The sequence below is a fragment of the Cololabis saira genome, chromosome 2, assembly GCF_033807715.1.
Source record: "Cololabis saira isolate AMF1-May2022 chromosome 2, fColSai1.1, whole genome shotgun sequence".
Taxonomy (NCBI): Eukaryota; Metazoa; Chordata; class Actinopteri; order Beloniformes; family Belonidae; genus Cololabis; species Cololabis saira.
In genome coordinates, this window is record NC_084588.1 from 997002 (window position 1) to 1021398 (window position 24397).

General features: G+C 39.6%; 2 protein-coding genes across 4 annotated transcripts in view; one reads left to right on the forward strand and one right to left on the reverse strand.

Moving 5' to 3' along the window:
• mtfmt (mitochondrial methionyl-tRNA formyltransferase) overlaps positions 1-9865 on the reverse strand; it is a 29125-nt gene extending 19260 nt beyond the window's left edge. For 2 of the 3 annotated variants that reach the window (XM_061735709.1, XM_061735718.1), the window contains exons 1-2: positions 9437-9865; positions 5353-5550 (exon numbers count right to left, since the gene is read on the reverse strand). In XM_061735709.1, coding sequence (XP_061591693.1) covers positions 5353-5550; positions 9437-9771 — 533 coding nt within the window. In that variant the 5' untranslated portion in view covers positions 9772-9865. The remainder of the gene's footprint in view (positions 1-5352; positions 5551-9436) is intronic. The other variant, XM_061735727.1, reaches the window with a different exon arrangement.
• A 4145-nt stretch (positions 9866-14010) lies between these two features.
• Positions 14011-24397, forward strand: part of vps35 (VPS35 retromer complex component) — a 73016-nt gene continuing 62629 nt past the window's right edge. The window contains exon 1 of the mRNA XM_061735697.1: positions 14011-14114. Within this exon, the coding sequence (XP_061591681.1) occupies positions 14112-14114 (3 nt within the window). The 5' untranslated portion in view covers positions 14011-14111. The remainder of the gene's footprint in view (positions 14115-24397) is intronic.

A 24397-nucleotide genomic window follows, 5' to 3' on the forward strand; every position in this document is an offset into this window, starting at 1 on the left:
AAAGCGGGAGCAAAACTTAGTTTGATTGTATTTTATTTCACTTTACACATCAAGCAAATCCTTCTAACTCTTCATCTTCTGTTTCCACATTAAACAGCTCTGCTAATTCAGCTGCGCCAGTCCCATTTTCTTCGGTTTCAGAGTCAGTTTCTGTGTCGTGCGGCCCCTCTGAAACGCCGGCTTTTGCAAAAGCACGAACAACAGTCCCATCAGATATATTAGCCCACGCATCAACAATCCATGTGGAAACTGTGGCATAACTTGCACTGCGCTGTCGTCCGCTCTTGGTGAAGCTGTGCTCCCCCTCAGTCATCCATCTCTCCCACGCCGCCCGCAGCCTCACCTTGAACGGTCGGTTCACACCGACATCCAGCGGTTGGAGTTCCTTCGTCAGACCTCCCGGAATAACAGCCAGCACAGCGTTCATGTTTTTAACTTCTTTTTTTACACTGTCTGTGAGATGGGCGCGCATAGAGTCACAGATCAGCAGCGATGGTGATGTGTGGAAAAAACCACTGGGTCGCCGCACATAGACCTGCTTCAGCCACTCGATCATCATCCCCTCATCCATCCAGCCCTTTTCATTCGCCCTTATTATGATTCCGGCTGGAAAAGTCTCTTTAGGCAACGTTTTTCTTTTAAAATGACCATCGGCGGCAGTTTTCGTCCATCAGCGTGGCAGGCAAGCACAACGGTAAATGAGGACTTCTCATGCCCCGTTGTGCGGATTCTCCACAGTGTGTTTCATCGGGATGTCGAACGTCAGCGGCACCTCGTCCATGTTCGTGATGTGGCTGGGGTGGATGTGTTTCTCGGTTATGTGTCGGCTACAGAATGAGTGGAAGCTCTCCATCCTTTCCAAGTAATCTGCCGGGCGCTGCTGCGCTACTGTTGTCCTGGCCCGGATGGAAAGATGGCACTGCTTCATGAACCGAAAACACCAGGACGGACCTCCATGAAAATGTTCAATTTCCATCTCCTCAGCCAGCGCTACTGCTTTCCGTCGGATGGTGACCGTTGAAATGCTCCTTCCACTCGCTCTTTGCTCGATCACCCACCGCTCCAAACTTTCCTCCAAGTCGGGCCATCTCGCCTTGTGTCCGCGGAAGCTCAGCTGCGTTTTCTTCACCTGCCGCAATTCATTTTCCAGCTTCCTCCACTTGCGAACCATAGACTCGTTGATGTTAAATTCTCTCGCGGCTGCTCGATTCCCATGTTCCTCCGCGTAGCTGATCGCCTTCAGTTTGAACTGTGCTTCATAAGCGTGTCTCTTTGCCATCTTCAGGGTTGTTAAGACAACAATGTTCTGCGTGAAGCACATACCTGTCACTTTATACACCCCCCCTTCCCCCTCAATCACGTCCGCACACCACGGGTGCTTCACACCCCCTCCCCTTCCCCCTTTAACGTCTGTGGTTGGTCTCATTCACGTCCGCAAATCACTTGCCAAACTCCTGGACCAGGTGAGTGAATGAAACTAGTGTGTTATTCTGAATGATGGGCTGTAAGTGGGTGATCCCTTTTTTGACCACGTGTGTAGGTGAATTGGTTTCTTGTTACCAAGAAAGTCGGGGTTATGCCAGAACGGGATGAATTTAGATGAGCCTAAAGTGGAATGTGTGATTTTATGAAATTTCCACCAGGCTGTCAGAATTGCTGATATTGTTATTGTATTGTTGTTTCATTTGGTCTTTAATCAAACATGACAGTATGTATCTTAGCAATTATACACACGTGGACAAAATTGTTGGGACCCCTCAGTTAAAGAAGGAAAAACCCACAATTCTCACTGAAATCACTTGAAACTTACAAAAGTAACAATAAATAAAAATGTATTGAAAATTAAATAATCAAAATCAGCCATTACTTTATTATTATTATTATTATTATTGAGTCTATGAACATAGAGTTGATGTGCCATAAAAAAGCGAGACTGGAATTTGCAAAAATGCATGTTGACAAGCCACAAAGCTTCTGGGAGAATGTTCTTTGGACAGATGAGACCAAACTGGAGCTTTTTGGTAAGGCACATCAACTCTATGTTCACAGACTCAAAAACCAAGCATACGAAGAAAAGAACACTGTCCCTACGGTGAAACACGGAGGAGGCTCGGTAATGTTTTGGGGCTGCTTTGCTGCATCTGGCACAGGGTGTCTTGAATGTGTGCAAGGTAAAATGAAATCTGAAGACTATCAAGGCATTCTGGAGAGAAATGTGCTGCCTAGTGTCAGAAAGCTTGGTCTCAGTCGCAGGTCATGGATCTTCCAACAGGACAACGATCCAAAACACACAGCCAAAAACACCCAAGAATGGCTGAGAGAAAAGCGTTGGACTATTCTAAAGTTCCTTCCATGAGCCCAGATCTGAATCCCATTGAACATCTGTGGAAGGAGTTGAAACATGCCATTTGGAGAAGACACCTATCAAACCTGAGACAACTAGAGCAGTTTGCTCATGAGTAGTGGGCCAAAATACCTGTTGACAGCTGCAGAACGCTCATTGACAAATACAGAAATCGTTTAATTGCATTGATTGCCTCAAAAGGTTGTGCAACAAAATATTAAGTTATGGGTACCATCATTTTTGTCCAGCCCTATTTCATTAGTTTGTTTTTTTTAATAATTATGTTAATCAACAATTCAAAAGTAATGTCTGATTTTGATTATTTAATTTTCAATACATTTTTATTTATTGTTACTTTTGTAAGTTTCAAGTGATTTCAGTGAGAATTGTGGGTTTTTCCTTCTTTAACTGAGGGGTACCAACAATTTTGTCCACGTGTGTATGTACTTATGCCCTGAAATACATGATGCTGTTTGGATCAGAACACATTCTGCCGTGAACCTGAACAGGTTTCTGACTAGAATCCAGGGATGTCCCAGGGAAGAGATCACATGTTTTTGCTCCCAAGTCTAAGTATCTGATCCCGAGTATTGGTCCATACAGTCCCCATGCCATACTTTGGCGACCCCAAAAAAAGAAAACAACCAATAACTTAATACAACTTAAACTTAAACTTAATACATGCAGTAGCATTATTAATGCTAATGCTAATGCTGTAGCACCACATTAGGACTCAGACATTTCTGCAATGTGGAAATATTTCAGAAGCCACTTCAAGTTTGCTTTGCATTCAAATCAATGCTGACAACTCCTCAATAAGGAGAGTAACTATTGTGGAAGAGTTAAAAAGGGAGTAAAAAAAAGTAAACACACACACTAAATGTTTGGCCCTAAGGATGAACTTGATTCTGTTTCATCTTTTTTCTTGGTCACAATTCCAGCAAATTCATAGTGCAAAATTGCCAGTTGTAGATTCGCAGATGCGCAATTTGTTTGCAGTCTGGACGCGGAGAGGTGAATATCTCAGGCTGTGACTTCAGCCGCAAAAAAGGGAACTGTTCTGTTACCTCTTTCCATCGCTTGCTTGACTTGTCAAACGCCTGTTAATGTCGTCTGTTTTGGTCAGTCTTCCTCTCCAGGGGAGTAAACAGACCCAAATAGCGCTGCAGCTATCAAATATTTAGTTATCCAGTATCGTCAGTCTCATAATTGACAAATGCACAGGACAAGTTTTACAAATGCACAGACCGATTTGCAAATACACACACCGTTTCACACATGGTGTAAACGTGTAAATTGTTCTGTGCATGTGTGAAACGGTGTGTGTATTTGCAAATCGGTCTGTGCATTTGTAAAACTTGTCCTGTGCATTTGTCAATTATGAGACTGTTCTAGCTCCATAGTATCGAGTAATCGAATAAAACATAGTTTTGTTTAGTTAAAAAGCAATTATAAATATACATAAGATGTTAGATGTTGTTTGACATCACTAAGACTAAATTATATAATACATTAAGTTCATGGCTGTGCATTTAAAAACCCTGAACTTACACCAGTTGACCAAATTCACTGCCTTCACTCAAAAAACTAAGGATTTTACCAAGAAATGTTCTTATTTCTAACCTAAAAATGCCATTACACCTGATAACACACATCACTTAAAAGGTTAGGTGTTTTTCCCACGTATTTCAATTAAACTTTCATTTGTGTCACGCAAATTTTAAGTTCTAGTTAAGTTTTAAGTTAAAGTCTTGATAAGATTTTGAGTTTTGTCAGTGTTCAAAATATAATTCTGAGCCCTGCTGTATTGGAGCACATTAGCCACCAGCGCTACTTGATGTTTTATCATCAATGAATACAGAGATAAAATTGAAAACTACCCAGTTAGCTTTATTACGTTTTTATTTTTCACCCCCATCTCTTTCCAGCTCTGTGTTTTTACAGATTAATTGTGTTAGCCGCATGAACAGTCGTTATAATTAACAGAAACCCAGCCCTCCACAGGATGACGTTATGTTATCAAGGTACTGTAACGTTAATCTCATTAATTAGTGCTACGTTAACTTAATTTTATCGTGTCTGGGTGCCGGTCCTCCCTCTGGGAGTAACAGGGTGTTGGTGGAGAAGCTGCAGCGTGGAGGACGTACTGTTGTGTATCAGCTCTGTCTTACAGTGAAACAGCTACAGTGTTGCCTTGGTGTCCAGCTGGAAATACTCACACACTTTTCACATTTTCTGCCTTTTCTTTTAGTTAAAACCAAACATATCCTCCTCTTTCTTCTTTCTTTACGTGCGTGGCGTCAGCGCGTTGTGCCGCATTAAACGTAGTCCGGGCGAAATACGATGCTTTGAGCTGGAAAAATTAAACGATTCCTCGAGGCAGAGAAAATTCCATGATCATTTTTTGTAATTGAATTACTCCAATTATTGGAGGAATCGTTTCAGCCCTAGTTTATGCACTCCCAGTTTCCACAGCAGAGTGTGAGAGTGTGAGAGGGGATTCAGCGCAATGAATGCACGTGATTGGATCAGGACGTCAGTAGTGTCTGAGTCACTGCTGCCCAAACAGATAACTCCTGATAAAACTGCACTGTTCACCACAGGTGGATGTCCTGAAGATGGAGAACAGCTTATTGGATACTTTGAAAGACCTAAGCTTCCTCAAGAAGCAGCTTTTGCAGATAGCCTCAACCCTCTTGTTTTCTTCTTAAAACTGTATTGGTGAGACCGTTTAACACTGCAGTGCACAAGCATTACACATAGCTGCATCTATAACACCTAGAATTACAGCAGGCTTTCATTCTTTCAATGTCTGTACTTTTTTTTTTTAAATATATATATATATATATATATTTTTTTTTTATCCCGATTTTTTACCCATTTTATCACCCAGTGCTCCTGAGACAGCGTTACTTGAGCCACATCATGTGGCCTTTTTCAGCCAAACTAAAGGGAATAGAGAGGGATCAGATTAAAGGGTTAATTGTTCCATGTTTATGTTTGCTTACTATGGGAACTTGTTGATAAGTCTCTCAGGTAGTAAACATCCAAAAGACACAACCACGCCAACGTCGAACTCTCCCTCTACGTGGTCAGGCGGCCAGTGATGCAACGTAAGGCAGTTCTGTTGAGCAAACCTGCTCACAGGCACGTCAGGGGAAAAGGTAACCACCTCCAGGGTCTCCACTAGCCCTTCCCCTGAATTCCTACAAAACAACCAAGAAAAATCCGTCAGACTAAACAATTTTAAGAAGAGCTTAAACAAAAGTTTGGGGCTTGACTCTTATCCTTTCATTCAACACTTGGGAGTTCCTTTCAGACATCCATGAGTAAATGTCCTGGTGAAATTACCATCACATTTACAAACACAGGATATATTCCTGAATTGTATGTCACTATATATATATATATATATATAAACTTTATTACGGGCTCTACAGACCCAATATCAAGACATACAACATAAAAAATAAACAACTACATAAACACATACAAACATACTCTTATTCATGAGAGTCTTAAAAGGAACCCATACCAATGTTTCCTTCTGGATTATACCTATATTTCCTTCTGGATTAATAAAGTGAGTGAATGAGTGAGTAAAGTATCCATCATGTACTGATCTCATCTTCATTACAAAGGCAAAAAAAAGGCAGCTAGTACGGTGATACAAATAAACTTTGCCCCAGTCAGTCATAACCAGTACTCTGGTTTTAAAAAAAAATCAGGGGATATGGTGGATTTTATCATATGGGGACAGATAATTTGTGCTGATTACAAATAATATAATATATTACAAATAATAGCACTGACCAAAACACCTGTAGAAATACTGCAGGAATGACATACAGTGGGGAGAACAAGTATTTGATACACTGCCGATTTTGCAGGTTTTCCCACTTGCAAAGCATGTAGAAGTCTGTAATTTTTATCATAGGTACTCTTCAACTGTGAGTGACAGAATCCAAAAAAAAAATCCAGAAAATCACATTGTATGATTTTTAAGTAATTAATTTGCATTTTATTGCATGACATAAGTATTTGATCACCTGTCAACCAGTAAGACTTCCGACTCTCACAGACCTGTTAGTTCTTCTTTAAGAAGCCCTCCTGTTCTCCACTCATTACCTGTATTAACTGCACCTGTTTCAACTCGTTACCTGTATAAAATACACCTGTCCACACACTCAATCAAACAAACTCCAACCTCTCCACAATGGCCAAGACCAGAGAGCTGTGTAAGGACATCAGGGATACAATTGTAGACCTGCACAAGGCTGGGATGGGCTACAGGAAAATAGGCAAGCAGCTTGGTGAGAAGGCAACAACTGTTGGCGCAATTATTAGAAAATGGAAGAAGTTCAAGATGACGGTCAATCTCCCTCGGTCTGGGGCTCCATGCAAAATCTCACCTGGTGGGGCATCAATGATCATGAGGAAGGTGAGGGATCAGCCCAGAACTACACGGCAGGACCTGGTCAATGACCTGAAGAGAGCTGGGACCACAGTCTCAAAGAAAACCATTAGTAACACACTACGCCGTCATGGATTAAAATCCTGCAGCGCACGCAAGGTCCCCCTGCTCAAGCCAGTGCATGTCAAGGCCCGTCTGAAGTTTGCCAATGACCATCTGGATGATCCAGAGGAGGAATGGGAGAAGGTCATGTGGTCTGATGAGACTAAAATAGAGCTTTTTGGTCTAAACTCCATTCGCCGTGTTTGGAGGAAGAAGAAGGATGAGTACAACCCCAAGAACACCATCCCAACCATGAAGCATGGAGGTGGAAACATCATTCTTTGGGGATGCTTTTCTGCAAAGGGGACAGGACGACTGCACCGTATTGAGGGGAGGATGGATGGGGCCATGTATCGCGAGATCTTGGCCAACAACCTCCTTCCCTCAGTAAGAGCATTGAAGATGGGTCGTGGCTGGGTCTTCCAGCATGACAACGACCCGAAACACACAGCCAGGGCAACTAAGGAGTGGCTCCGTAAGAAGCATTTCAAGGTCCTGGAGTGGCCTAGCCAGTCTCCAGACCTGAACCCAATAGAAAATCTTTGGAGGGAGCTGAAAGTCCGTATTGCCCAGCGACAGCCCCGAAACCTGAAGGATCTGTATGGAGAAGTGGGCCAAAATCCCTGCTGCAGTGTGTGCAAACCTGGTCAAGAACTACAGGAAACGTCTGATCTCTGTAATTGAAAACAAAGGTTTCTGTACCAAATATTAAGTTCTGTTTTTCTGATGTATCAAATACTTATGTCATGCAATAAAATGCAAATTAATTACTTAAAAATCATACAATGTGATTTTCTGGATTTTTTTTTTTTTAGATTCCATCACTCACAGTTGAAGAGTACCTATGATAAAAATTACAGACTTCTACATGCTTTTCAAGTGGGAAAACCTGCAAAATCGGCAGTGTATCAAATACTTGTTCTCCCCACTGTAGCAGCAGTTAAATGCAGCCTTCTGTAAGCTTTAAATATCCACTGGGCTTACATCAAATACATCAAAACACAACAATAAAAAACACTTTTCTGAACTTATCAATATGACTCTGTCCTTCACAGGATAAGTAACATGGATCACTGCAAAAACTCAAAATCTTAACAAGAATATTTGTCTTTCTAGTTAAAATGTCTCATTTTAGTAAAAAAAAATCTCATTACACTTAAAACAAGACTCATCACTGGAAAAAACAACAATTTTCACCTGGTTCAAGTAGATTTTCACTTGAAATAAGTAGAAAAATCTGCCAGTGGAACAAGATTTTTTTGCTTGTAATAAGAAGATAAATCTTGTCCCACTGGCAGATTGTTCTACTTATTTCACGTGAAAATGTACTTGAAACAGGTGAAAATTGTCAAATAGGTTATTTTTCTGGTAGTTTTACAGGGGAGATGATTTGGACCGTTTTTATTTCAGGAGGGGATGCCATCCCCCCTCATCCCCCCTCATCCCCCCTCAACTCCAGTACTAAGGGTGCGTCCCAATACTCCCCCTCGCCCTCCTTTTCTTCCCTAACCCTAACTTTTGCGCGTTCCCGTGAAGGTAGTGGTGTCCCAATTCCTCTTTTCACCTAGGGGGAGGGGGCATAACGAGGGCTAGGGGCTGAGAATAGCCCCTTCAAATCGAGGGATTTCAGATGCTGACTTGGCGAGCGAGGGGGTATGAAAAAAAGAGGCTCTGCGTCGATTTGACTCGCCGACCGAAGGCAAACAGGCAGACTGGTCTCAGAGAAATAGAGAGAAATAATCCTGTGACTCGTCAGATTTGTTTTGGATGTTTCTGATATAATAGTCTTCAGAAACCACAAAGTAATCCAGCTGTTATCTGGGTAATTTACACACTTTCAGATAAAGTTGCGGAAGATCACGCCAGAATAAAGGGATTTATGGTTCCGCGTTACACCAACGCAGATCCTACGGCGGAGGTTACGCAACCTACGCCGTAGGCTCTGCGTCGATTTAACGCGGACCCAAGCTCCGGACCCGGCAGACAGAAATCTCTAAATTTCGGAGCAAATTTCTTAACAGGCGTAGCTACAACTGTTAGATTTAATCTATTAAACCAACATATTCCTAAATGATTTATTTCAGCCGGCGTGATTCTCAACAGAGCTGCGTCCCGGGAGAGAGTGTCTCTCCCGGGGCTGACGGAGCAGCCTGACCCGGCGGAGACGTCTCTTCTCGGGCTGTGAGCTGAGGCTGCTCCCCGGGGGCGGCGGCTCTTCTCATCTCCGAAAACATCGGGTCAAATTTCTTAACAGGCGTTATTTGGATAAACTGAGCCCCGGTTGGGGATCTTAAGGTTACCATTATACCTGAAAAAATATTAAAACTTAATAAAGTGCCATATTAACAGCGCTACAGCTGAAATTAAAACAGCTTTTGGCTCTCAGCTTCCTGATCAGGGAAGGGATGAAAACGAGGGGTAGGGGGAGAATTGGGACAGGCACCTGGGCCAAGTGCCCTAGATCTCAAGTGCCCTAAAATCTCCCCCTTCTTTTTTAGGGCTTAGGGAAGAAAAGAAGTGCGAGTGGAGAAAAGAAGGGCGAGTGAAGGAGAATTGGGATTGGGCCTAAGTCATACCTGCTGGATGAGAGGACTTTAAGAGATTCCACGGCAAACTGGTCAGTGCCAAAGAACAGGAGTCTCCACGGGGGACATGATGATGGTCCCCATGATGAGGACATGAACCTGCATGATGAGGACATGAACCTGCATGATGAGGACATGAACCTGCATGATGAGGACATGAACCTGCATGATGAGGACATGAACCTGCATGATGAGGACATGAACTTGCGGACACCGGCTCTCGCTCGCCACTCCGTCCACATGCTACGGTGTTGTAAAAGGGTCAAGGTTTTTAGAAAAACTCCTGTCGACTTTCCGTTCGTCCACATGCTAAGATTCGCTCTCATGTCGATTCCACACACTATTTACACAGTCAGAAAAGGACTTGGAGACTGCACTCCACCGTGCGGGCACACGGCGCCGCCATGTTTACCCGCCGTCTTCTTCTGTTGCTGCTGCTGCAAACAACAAACACGGGCATTAGCGCCCCCAACTGGTCTGGAGAGGGATATTCCACAAAATACTATCGACGCGTCCGAAATGCCATACTAAACAGTACATTATTATTATAACCAAATTCAATCTCCTTAGAAATACTCAAATTCTATAAACAGCTTTACAGTTCTAAATTCTCTGAGGAAGACTGCCATACATTTTTAAAGGATATAGAAGAATATATTCCCAAAGTTGGGGATAATTTCAAACAAACATGTGATAATCAAATAACAATGGCTGAACTGGATGGAGTGATTGGCCGCCTCTCTCTTAATAAGGCACCTGGCTCGGGCGGCCTCACAGGAGACTTTTATAGACATTTCTGGGAAGACATAAAAAAATTACTTCACCAAGCTTTTGTGGAAATATTTGAAACTTGTATACTTCCACCCACAATGAGACACGGGCTTATTATTTCAATTCCTAAGCCTGGCAAGGACCCCAGATTAATAGAAAACAGAAGACCTATTACTCTTAGAAATCCTGATTATAAACTACTCACCTATATTTTCTCCACCCGTCTTCAAAAATAAATTTCACATCTCATTGCAGAAACACAATCTGTTTTTTTAAAAGGGAGATCAATCCACAATAACATAAGGTTGGTAATTGACATTATTGAATATAGAAATCAAATTGAAAATGATGGTTTTCTTTTGTTTTTAGACTTCTATAAAGCATTGGACTCAGTAGAGCACCCATTTATCTTCCAGGTTCTTGAACATTTGGAATCAAATTTAGGAATTTAGTTGGTGGATTGTATCAGAATATCAACAGTTGCGTCTTACTCCCTCATGGCACCACCCCCAGCTTTAATATTAGTGTAGGGATTCCACAGGGTTGCCCTATTTCACCATATTTATTCATATTGGTCACAGAAATGTTAGCAATATACATTAAAAATTGTAATGAAATTAAACACCTACATGTCTTAGGTACCGACATTGTTATCAGCCAACTGGCGGATGACACAACAATTTTTGTACAAGACAGACATCAAATTCCAATTACCATTGACAAAATAAAAAATTTCTCTAAAGCCTCAGGGTTAACCTTAAACTTAAATAAATGTGAACTTTTTGCAATTCACGATACAACACTTAAAGACATTTGTAATATCCCTATCAAATCAGAAATCAAATACTTAGGAGTGTACCTTACTAAAGACCAAAAACAAAGTCAATACTTGAATGTAGAACAAAAAATAAAAACGAGTAAAACCATACTAAACTCATGGCTCCAAAGAGACCTCTCAATACTCGGCCGGATTTATCTTACCAAGATGGAGTGTTTATCAAGATGTATTTACCCAGCCTACTCTAGTGCTATCCCAAATAAACTGATCAAATCTATTAACCAAATAAATCTAAATTTTATTTGGAGAAACAAGCCACACTATATGAAAAAAAGTGACATGATTAAGGAAATCAAAGATGGTGGCCTGAAAGTTATTGATTTTGATTGCCTTAATGGAACTTTAAAAATTAATTGGCTGAAATTTTGGATCAAACATAGCAACTCATTCTGGTACTGTATCCCAAATGCCCTATTCAAGAAGATTGGAGGTTTGAATTGTCTTCTTACGACTGATTTCAATGTTAATAAATTACCAGTATCATTATCAGAGTTCCACAAACAAATCCTATTATATTGGAAAATGTTATATGTGCATAATTTTTCACCCCACACCACTATGATTTGGAATAATAGATATATATTATACCGAAATAAATCATTATTTTATCAAGATTGGTATGAGAGGAATATATGGTCTATAGTTGGATTATGAACAATTTTGCACTAAACATAAATTCAACCCCTCAAAATCAGATTTCACTAAATTACAAAAAGCTCTTCCCCATGGATTTGTTTTTCTAACAAAAAACATATTGGCACACCAACCTATAATAATATAAACCTATTATAAACCTATAATGCCACAACTGGCCCCATTGTCACTACAGGGGATCTCAGTCCTGGACAAGAAATGCAACAATAAATTCATCAGAAACTGCCTAAGTGGAACTTTGTTCCCCAACAAACAAAACAAAAATGATATACTACATAAATTTGATAAAAAATCAATTGATAAATTAAGAACAATGTACCTAACATTTCCTATACCCCCCAAAACGAAAGAAACGCACTTTAAAATTATGAACAACATTTATCCTTCTAAAGAATTACTTAGATTACGCTTTAATATCGATGACAATATGTGCACATTCTGTGAAAATGAAATTGAAACTACGGACCATATTTTCTTCTCTTGTGATGCAATACAAACATTCTGGAATAATCTTCACAAATTTATTAAACGGAAAATTGCATCGTTCCCATCCTCTATTTCTAAAGATAATGTAACTTTTGGTATGATCTTGAAAAACAAAAATGATGAACTCTGTTGCAATGTAATCCTCTGCTTGGCAAAATTTTTTATCCACAAGAATAGGATACTAAAATCATCCCCCAAATTTTGGGTATTTTTGAACGAATTTAAAATGTATTTGAAACCTCTAAAACGTATAATAACAATTAAGGCACGAAATGTATATGATCTCTTAAAGAATTTTCCCTACTGAATTGAATGAGTCTGAATTCCCCCTTATAAAAGCTGCTTTTTTTCCTTACTAGTTTTATTACTTTACTAATTTAATTACTTATTTATATAAGTTCCTTTTATTTCATATGTCTGTTTATTATTTATTTTATTCAGTCTGTTGCACTTTAGGTTAAAGCATTTTAAAATATGTCACATTAGGGTCAGTTTTATGTTCCCTTGTTACTCTTTCTGGATTTCTAATGCTGTATTATTCGGCATGCTCAATTCACTCAGCTGTTGTAGTCTTTTGTATTAATAACGTCATGCCATTATATATACTACATTTGTTTAATTGTTGTTTACTATTACTGTTGTAATTGGACATGTACATTACTACCTGCCTTGGGAACGCCTGAATGTGTTTTCACTAATTGTAACGTCTGACCTTTCAATAAAGTTTCTAAAATTAAAAAAAAAAAAAGTACATTATTATTATATAATATTATTATTATATACAAATATTATGATATTAATATAACATAATAATATTATTATACTTTATACCCTCCTGTAAAACTGCCATCCCCCCTTTCCATCCCTTATGTCATTTCATCAATGAATGTGGTTTTACTGCTATTTCAACATTTAGAGTCATCACCAGAAAAATAACACCAGAAAAATTACTTATTTGACCATTTTCACCTGTTTCAAGTACATTTTCACTTGAAATAAGTAGGAAAATCTGCCAGTGGGACAATTGTCTTCTCAACAATTATCTTCTCATTACAAGCAAAAAAATCTTGTTCCACTGGCAGATTTTTCTACTTATTTCAAGTGAAAATCTACTTGAAACAGGTGAAAATTGCTGTTTTTTCCAGTGATGAGTCTTGTTTTAAGTGTAATAAGATTTTTTTTACTAAAATGAGACATTTTAACTAGAAATAAGACAAATATTCTTGTTAAGATTTAGAGTTTTTGCAGTGATCCATGTTACTTATCCTGTGAAGGACAGAGTCATATTGATAAGTTCAGAAAAGTGTTTTTTATTGTTGTGTTTTGATGTATTTGATGTAAGCCCAGTGGATATTTAAAGCTTACAGAAGGCTGCATTTAACTGCTGCTATGTCATTCCTGCAGTATTTCTGCAGGTGTTTTGGTCACTGCTATTATTTGTAATATATTATATTATTTGTAATCAGCACAAATTATCTGTCCCCATATGATAAAATCCACCATCCCCCCTAATTTCTTTTTACAACTCGAGTACTGCCTGTTACCAATTACAAATACTGTTGTTAAGATATATACAATGTATCTACATGTAGAAGACAAATGTATAGGTATACATATCTGCTTATGTGTTGTGAGTTTGTAATGTTTCAGATGCAAGCAAATGTTTCCTCAAAGGAAGTTTGTAAATTGAAATGTTAAATAAAGTTAAAAAAAAACAAAACGAACAAGACCACGTGACCGGGAGTAGGAACAAAAACACGTGACCGGGAGCCAGAACAAGACCACGTGACCGGAGCAGGAACAGACCACGCCCCTGCTGCTGATAACAGGCCGCACAGACGCGCGCAGGCGCAGGCACAGGCACGGTCACATGACTAGCAGCGTCTTGGACTGATCGGATACACTGACTCGATAACCATGGTAAGATCTAAACCCCTAAAGCCAGACACAACCACGCACAGCTGCACGTCTCGTCTGGCATCAGGGTGTGTTGGGTTTAGGTTAAAAGAACAGAACATTTAAAGTTTAAAGTGCAGGTTTGTCCCCGGCTCAGCCCGTGGCCTGGCGCTGCTGTCTGACAGCAGCTAACTATGCTAATAGACGTTTGAGTGATTAAAGGATCCAAGAGATTTAATCACTGTTTTTGTCAAACGCTGCTTTCTTTTAGCAATACCTGTTACACTGTTATGTTTCATTTTACTTGCACAATGAGGTAAATTTAGGAGTCGGCAAATACAACATGTTGAAATGTGTGATCCAGATGTGGTAGTTGGTAGTCTGGCTGTAGAAATGTCTTTAGGGTTTAGAAACGTCTTTAGGGTTTAGAAATGTCTTCAGGGTTTATTCAGAGTGCTGTGTTTGCTGGCTGGAGTTCATCCAGTTATCGTGAGGTTGGAACTGTTTCTACGCCATCTGCATAGCTCCATTCAATTTGCTCGCGTTTATCTGGAATGTATTTGAAAGTGGACCCGGATGTGAATCGGTAGAGTTGGAAGGCCTTCATCATGTCATCATCAATTATCATTATTCACCGCGTCTGCACTTAGTTTTTTAATGCTATCATAAAACAAAAGGAGGAAAACAGACTGACTGATGAAGTAAACCGGAAGTCCAACTGTCTGCCATCATGAGTTCAGAACCCCCCGGGGGGCGGGCTGAGATTAGTAACTAAATAGATTTTTAATTTCATTTTTAGTTTGTTTTTTTTCTTTTCAGTATGAGACAGTGAAACATGTCCAGTTGACTCATATTAAAACAGATTAAACATATTTCTATCTCATAGTCTTTACACTAGGGATGGGCGGTATGGACTAAAAAATGTATCACGATAATTTCTGGCATTTATCCCGATAACGATAAAAATGACTATTTTTAAAAAAAAAAAAAAAAAAAAAAAAAAAAAAACAATTCAACTCCACCTTTTTAACTATAAATCTATCACCACATTCAGTCTTTGGAGCCCCCAAATCACTGCTCTAAAAGAATACTAAATGCTACTAAACTACACCAATTAAATTGAATGAATAAAAACCAATTAAATTAGTACACCTGTACTGCAAAACTGTAATGACTCAAATGAAACAAGTTCAACATTTATTCAAACTGGTTTAAACAGTGCAAACAGCAAAAGTACCATTGTCCTTCACGTTTTCTCAGCTTATAAAATCACAAAATAGAAAAAAATACAACCTGATAAATAAAGAAACGGTATTGCCATCCTTTGCAATCACTGTGTTTTTGCAGACTGCACATAATAGATGATGTTTGCTCCTCGTCACTCTTTATAAATCCAAACCAGTTCCAGATAACGGAGCTGGAGCCTCGTTTAATAACGAGCTCCTCGCTCTCAGATCCGCCTTCAAACATGTTTGTTACACAAAAACCTCATCAACAGGAATTTATCGTTTTTACTGTGAGATGACGGGGAATTTTTTTGACGCTATATCGTGAACGGTAAAATATCGCCCATTCCTACTTTATAGAACATAATCATAGATTCTGTAATGTTATGGTTTCAGTTTAAAAAATACATTTTGTTATTTTTAATGTTTTATTATTCATGTTTTTATTATCCACTAGGTCAGTGTTTCCCAACACTGGTCCTCGAGGCACCCCTATCCTGCATGTTTTAGATGTTTCCCTGCTTCAGCACACTGTGATAAAAGTACGTGCGTCATCAACAGAGTTGTGCAGACCTTGGTGACAAGCTAATTAGGACCATTAATTAGAATCAGGTGTGTTGGTGCAGGGAAACATCTAAAACATGCAGGATAGGGGTGCCTCGAGGACCAGGGTTGGGAAACGCTGCACTAGGTTTCCATGCTATTGTATTAAAAAAATAAAGTAAACCCACACTTTTCTTTATGGTAAAACATATATATATATATATATATATATATATATATATATATATATATATATATATATATATATATATATATATATATTGGGGCTGCAGCTATCAAATATTTTAGTAATCGAGTATTCTACTGAAAATTCCATCGATTAATCGAGTAATCGGATAAAACATATATTTGTTTAGTTAAAGAGCAATTATAAATATACATAAGATGTTAGATGTTAATTGACATCAAGACTAAATTATATAATACAGTAGGTTCATGGCTGTGCATTTAAAAACCCTGAACTTACACCAGTTGACCAAATTCACCGCCTTCACTCAAAAAAACTAATGATCTTACCAAGAAATGTTCCTATTTCTAACCTAAAAATGCCATTACACCTGATATCAGACATAACTTGAAAGGTTAGTTGTTTTCCCACGTGTTTCAATTGAACTTTCATTTGTGTCAAGCAAATTTTAAGTTGTAGTTAAGTTTTAAGTTAGAGTTTTGGCAGTGTTTAAAATAAAATGATGAGACCTGCTGTGTTGGAGCTCATTAGACACCAGCGCTACTTGTTTTATCCATGAATGACTACGGACCTAAAATTGAAAACTACCCAGTTAGCTTTATTACGTTTTTATTTTTCTGACATTTTCTGCCTTTTCTTTTAGTTAAAACTGTAGCGGGAACAGAGGTTTGTATACCGGGTAAAGACTGATTTATGGTTCCGTGTTACAACAACGCAGAATGGTGCGTACCCTACGGCGTACCCTACGGCGTACCCTACGGCGTACCCTACGGCGTAGCCGTGGAGAGCCAGCACAGCACCGCCAGCCGGACCGGCGCTCTCTGCCCTCGCCGGAGAGCGGCGTAGACTCTGCGTCGATTTAACGCGGAACAATAATTTTGGCTTTAGAGGGGGAACATAGGAGAACGGACCAGAAGAATATAGCGTGGATTAAAAATAAAAGTTGAGCACTGAACTACATGCGTCTCCCGTCTGGGCCATTGCAGACTGCCTGAGCATGGCATGTTACAAAACAAACATATCCGCCGCCTCTTTCTTCCCCCTTTAAAGTGTGCAGCGCATGGATGTATGGCGCAGCGTCAGCGCGTTGTGTCGCATTAAATGTAGTCCGGGCGTAATACGAGGCTTTGAGCTGGTGAAATTAAACGAAAAAAATAAAAAATAAATAAATAAATTAAACGATTCCTCGAGGCAGAGAAAATTCCTCGATCATTTTTTGTAATCGAATTACTCGAATTATTCGAGGAATCGTTTCAGCCCTAATATATAGATAGATAGATAGATAGATATTAGTTGTGTCAGGCATTTAAAAACAATAATCTAATTATTTACAGGATTTATAATTCCATCCATTATCTTTACCCGCTTTATCCCTTGCGGGGTCACGGGGGTCTGCTGGAGTCTATCCCAGCTCATTTCAGGTGAGAGGAGTCGAACCGGGGACCTTCTTGCTGTGAGGCAACAGTGCTAACCACTAAGCCACTGTGATAATTAATTAATCGCATTTTAATCTCATATCTGCTAAAGGTCCCCAAATAAAGAATTTGAATTCTAGGACATTGCCAAATTGCAGTGCATGACTAATCAATTGAATACACTAACCCTGCATTCACACTAAGGGCACGTTTAACAATAGCTGGGTATTTCCAAAAACGGATATTTCCCCCTCTACGTTTTGAAAAATACCATCTTTTACACAAACCCGCGTAAATACGCTGTTAAGGTGCTATGAGCAGCCAAACCTACAGGGGGCAGTGTAACGAGAAGATAAAGTCATGCTAGCCAATCAGAATCCTGGAAAAAAACATCAACAAATGACACGAGTAACTTCCAGTTACTTCCAAGATGAACGAGAGTCTTTCTTTTGGAGTGACAGAGAAGTGGAGTTACTTTTAAGTGTGACTTTAGAATATAAAACAGTTAAAATACAAGAAAATATTGACGGTGGCCAAACAAATTGTAAACACAGGTCACACACATGACGCTGGTGACGTTTCTGTCGCATAATGTGACGTTCTGAAACCTAAATGTCCGTTTCTCTGTTTACAAGCAAACGTGAAGAAGTTTTTGCAAATCTCCACATTGGCCGGAGTTTTCAGAAATGATTGTTTTTGGAGACTTTGAGTTTCGTTTTCGTGTAAACGAACGGCCAAAACGCCACCGTTTTTTGCTACGTGTAAACAGGGCCTGAAAGTGTCAAAAATCTCCCGACGCCTGCATCGCGCTGCTTGGTGGATTCATACTGAAAGCTGCATTCAGGGGGCGGGGCCTGCAGGGGCAGGGCTTCAAGCTGCGCTGCAGAACTGGAGGGAACAAAGTGCATATAGCCTACACATATCTATATATAGCTGCACATCTTCAGTTTCCTATTTCACCATGGATCACACTTTGGGACCCTTCTTTATATTTCAGTGTTATTTCCGCGTAGATAAGAGTGAGTTTGATGCTCCTTAACCTGGTTGGTCCTGGATCAACATCAACCATCATCGTTGGTCCCGGTGAAGCTGCAGTCTGTCTGCGGTGAACACTGACACACCGGGTCGGAACGGATTTGATCATGATGTTTAAACTGTGTTTTGTGATTAATAAACACGGTTTTTAATTATTTTGCGTTGGATTGATGTAGCAAATAAAATCGTTGGGACTATCCAGCTCCTCACCCATCAGTTACGTGTTTCACATGAGCAGTTCAGGTAAAACGGCAGTTAAATCGGCAAAAATGTCAGTTTGCTGGATGAAATATTTTAATTCCTGATAAAATAAGTTTGTTAGTGACAGCTCTGCTCCTGTACGCATGTGAATGAGTGTACATTTGTTAGGAATGGGCGATATTTTACCGTTCACGATATACCGTCCAAAAAATTCCCCACGGTAAGAATTTGTCATCTTGCGGTAAAAACGATAAATTCCCGTTGATGACGTTTTTGTGTAACAAATAGAGTTGTCCCGATCCGATCACGTGATCGGAAATCGGGGCCGATCACGTGATTGCAGACTCGATCCGGACTCGGACGTTATGAGCCGATCAGGAATCGGATATATATATCAGGGTTTCTGTTGTCCGGTAAAATATGCCGAAGTCCGGTATTTTATAATCTCTCCGGTCAAAATGTCCGGTGAAAATACTCACTGGCGCCGACATCCACGCGCGCGTTGATCCACGGCCCCGCGCCGCACCGACGCAGAGCCCACAGCGCAGGGCCCGCGGCGACGCGCACCCTACGCCAGACCCCACGCTGAAGGCTCCGCGCCGGCGCGACGCGGGACCACAAACCAACGCACACGTGGAGTAGTGGGCTCGGAGCGGCAGCCATACACCGCATGCGCGCAGAGCACGCCTGTTTGTTTTGAAGCTGAAGCAGCCCTATGCTATCATGTCTGTTGTGTGGAATTACTTCAGAGTGAACGAGGAGAACAATGCTGTCGCAAAAAAAATGTTATACTGACTTAAGAATGTTCAAGCTGCCTACCTCCTATGTGCTCAGTTTACAGTACACATGTTAAAATATAATAAAAGGGTCATCCTGCATAATTTTCTTTTCTCTTCATTTTTTATTGTTTTATAAAAGTATCGGATCGGGACTCGGTATCGGCAAGTCCTCAAAATCAAAGGACTCTGACTCGGGGGCAAAAAAACCTGATCGGGACATCCCTAGTAACAAAGATGGGCTCGTTGTTAAACGAGGCTCTAGCTCCGTTATCTGGAACTGGTTTGGATTTAAAACGAGTGACGAGGAGCAAACTAGAGATGCACCGATCAATCGGCCCCTGATCGGGATCGGGCCGATAATGGCCCTATCGGCTTTGATCGGAGATCGGAAAATAATAGTTCAGAGCGGCCGATCTGATGACGTTTACAACAACAAACCCCCGCCCGCGCGGGCGTTCCCGCATCTCAGACCGAGCGGTCCTGCCTCGCCGGTGCGGGAGTTTTACAAAGTCTGAAAAGGACAACAAATTTGCAGCTTGCAAAGTGTGTCCAAAGGAGATACCATGAAGAGGAATGTTACAAAATAATTTCAACACAACGAAGCTGATAAGACATTTGAAAGTTCTTCACACTGCAGCAGCAGAAAAAAGGGAGGAAAAAAAAGGAGCGCGCACAACGTCACTAACTCAGTTGTAACACCTGTAACAGAGAATTATAAATGACAGGAAGAAAAATAAAGAACTACATCGTAAGGTAATGAATGCATATGCTTTGATCATCAGCTGCTCTTGTTCTAGAAGACATCGGGTTTAAACACGTTTGCCGGTTGGATCCTGGTACGCGCTGCCGCGTCGTAAATATTTCACTGATGAATGTCCGCCGGAGTTTTACCAGACTATATAGGAGTCCAAAGCCTCATGCAGGACGACAATCGTGTCAGTCGCTTCACGAGTGACATGTGGAGTTCTAGTGTGAAGAGTTTTGCTTCACTCAAGAGTTTCCTCACACGCGGCAGATGCTACCGCTAAAGCTTTCACAAAGCTTAATAATTCATAATTAATTTTTATTTTAAGATTTAATTCCTCTGTCCACAGGAAAACTAAGGTTTATAGTTTACAACTTGTATCAACTTTTAGAGAGTGACATGCTGTTCTCTGTGTTGCTGCACATGTTGTACATCATTATTACCACAGGAAAGCTGAAGCCACTAAACTACACTCTTTATAAGCCGAGTTTACACCTAATCTCCTAATTTTTATACCTAATAATACAATGTCAGTGTCGTGTACATGAGACAACAATATTTACGAATTTATGGATTTCACCCTGTGATCGGTGATCGGCAAAATCGGGATCGGCCGATACTGGTTTTCGAGATCGGTGATCGGCCCTCAAAATCCTGATCGGTGCATCTCTAGAGCAAACATCATCTATTATATGCAGAGTCTGCAAAAACAGGAGGTGGTTGTTACATTTTGATATAACATTTGACTATTAGGAAAAATAAATGCAATAGTATCTAATTTGTGGCATGTTCCAACCACAGGTTAATTTGCACATTTTATTTATATTAGAAGAGGTCATCACTGATTGGATTTTATTTTCAGTGAACTTTTATTTATTTGTCCTGTTTCTTTATCTATCAAGTTGTATTTTTTTCTACTTTGTGATTTTATAAGCTAAGAACTTGTTTTGGGGGCTCCAAAGACTGAATGTGGTGATAGATTTATAGTTAAAAAGGTATTTTTTTTTATCGTCATTTTTATCGTTTTCAACTTCAAATTGACGCTCTGCTCCGGCTGCTCCCGACGCCTCCGCTGCCTCTGCTGCTCTTGTTGCTCCCGCTGCCTCTCGACGCGCGTTTTCATAGAAAATGAATGGCAGCCTCTGATGCCCGTGACGCTTTCAGTGTGAATGCGCCAACAATTTTTTTTTAACGCACGATTAACGTGCAGGATAAAAAAAAACAAAACGCGCAAACGAGGGGCCGTTAGGCGCGATATGGCAGCCACGCTCCGTCAGTCTGCCCCAGGGCAGCTGTGGCTACAAATGTAGCTTACCACCACCGGTGAGAATGTGTATGAATGAATAATGATTTCTGTAAAAGCGCGCTGGGTGCCTAGAAGGGCGCTATATAAATCCAAGTCGTTATTATTATTATTATTATTATTATTATTATCATCATATTTCTGGCGCTTGACGGCACTCGTACCCTGAGGAAAAGTACGGTGAACTGAAAGATGGAGAATGAAAAGTGACTTTTGAACGGCTAGTTCACTTTCAAAAAGATGCCAGATGGTTCGCTGGACAAGACTAAAGTTATTTGCATGTACTGTCGATTTGAAATGAATTACCATGGAAGTACGTCGAGTCTCAAATACCAGAGAGCACCCGCCCTCCTGTCAAAAGCAGACACCGCTGGATAGATGTGAGGGAAGGCGGTTCCTCCCCTGAATACATTAGATGAGCAAAGAATCTGAAGTATTAGCTAATTATAGCCCCACTGAACTTTATAGGTTGAGTTACACTCGCTGTTGTTAGATGTGCATTTTATTTGTTTGTAATTTATTTTTTGTATCACATAATCACATGGAAAATTTAACTGACCAATGTACTTCTTGTACAATGTTTGTGATGCAAAAAACAAGGAATCTTAAGTTAGTCTTTACAAGTGTAAAGTTGGGGACTACATTGTGTTTGTATTTATGAAGGAATGTTACATTCAGGTCAAAAGCTTTTTTTGTGGAAAGTAGGGCTGTTCGATTAATCGATTTTAAATCGTAATCGCGATTATGTAATTAGAACGATGTTAAAACGTGAAAATCGTAAAACCGATTTTTCACTTTTTTTTTTTTTTTTTTTTTTTTAATACCTTGTCTGCACACATTAATGATTGATACCATATTAATGATTGATGGAAATACCTCTCAATACCTGCGACAAGTGCCCCATCGGGGAGGCTCTTTAGTGTAGGAGGGGGCGTTGTAACATGCCACCGGGCATCCCTCAAGCCAGATGCGGTAGACCGGCTCGTGTTCCTTGCAAAAAACTTGCAAATGTAATGACTGACATTACACACCTCTACCTCCTTCATGGGTTGCATTATTATTTAGCATGCAAAGACCCAGTTTAGTTTAATTAGAAAATGTCTTGTTTTATTTATTGGAAATATAACTTACTGTATGTTTGCAAGTGCTGATTTGCTGATTTTTTTTTTTTTTTTTTTTTTTTTTTTTCCAGAGATAAAACTTTATATTTTATTATATTTTTTAAAACTTTGTTTCAACTTATTTTACAGAGTTTTGCACTTTATTCATTCATTTTTGGTTTAATAAGAGCAAAGTTTGCACTTAAAGCCCAATGGGGCAAATGTTCAATAAAAAAACAGCATATTTGAAATCATTTCTTTGCCTTTTGTCAATTCACAAAATAATCGTAATCGAAAATCGGATTTTGAGAGAAAAAAATCGAGATTTTATTTTTGGGCAAAATCGAACAGCCCTAGTGGAAAGTTGAATAAACATTGGCATAAAGCATTTAAAACATTTAATACCTAAAGGTAATTTAGAACAGCAAAAAATGTGCGATTAATATGCAAGTTAACTATGGACAACATGCGATTAAAAAAAAAATGTATCGTTTGACAGCCTATATATATATATATATATATATATACACACACACACACACACACACACACACACACACACACAATACATGCATACATACATACATACATACAGGAATGTCTCAGAAAATTTGAATATTGTGATAGTTATTTTCTGTAATGCAATTTAAAAAAAACAAATGTCATACATTCTGGATTCATTACAAATGAAATATTGCAAGCCTTTTATTATTTAATATGGCTGATTATGGATTACAGTTTAAAATTAAGATTCCCAGAATATTCTAATTTTTTGAGATAGGATATTTGAGTTTTTTTCAGCTGTAAGCCATGATCAGCAATATTAAAATAATAAAATGCTTGCAATATTTCAGTTGATTTGTAATGAATCCAGAATGTATGACATTTTTAAATACCTTTTTTAGGTATTTTGTCCCAAAGGACCAACAAAATCAGATGCAGACTACTTCATATAAAATCTTTAAAGGGGACCTATTATGAAAAACAGGTTTTCTCTTGCTTTAACATATATAAAGTGGTCTCCCACAGAGAAGGAGGAAACAACCACATTCTGCAGTGTCTGTACAGCCGCCCGGATGAGTTGTCCAGTGTGATGTGGATCTACGAGCCAATAAGATTCTGCTCCCGTCTTTACGTAACGACGGGAGCGATGCGTGAAACCACTAACAACTAACTCTGGCCGGAACAACAACTCTGGCTGGAGCTTCCACCATTTTCTACGCGTCATTCATGCAGCCAATCGGCACAGAGCCTCATTATCATACCCCCGCCCACTCAGAATCCTGCATATATAATGAGGTTAGAGAATGGGAAGATAAAGACATGGATCAGAGGCTGAATTTTAATATATTTAGCAAAAACAATCAAAAGCTTGTTTTTAAGACATTCAAGGCCTGTTTAAAATAGGTATTAGATGCCATAATAGGCCCCTTTAAACTCTAAATCGCTGTCAGTCAACGACTTTATTATTAAGACACGTGGGGATATTTTGTGATTGTCTGACTAACGTGCAAGTGGACGTAGGTGTTTGGGATGAGAGGAAAAATGACCAAATCTGTGATGTTGACCAGGGACAGTTTTATATTCAACGTTATATATATTTATATTCAATGTTTTTTTTAGAGACTCTGTGCACTCTGTCTCAATATCAGAATTGGAATCAGAATCAACTTTATTGGCCAAGTTTGAACATTGTCTAACAGGGAATTTGACTCTGGTTGTTTCGCTCGCTGTACCCAGATTTAAAAATAG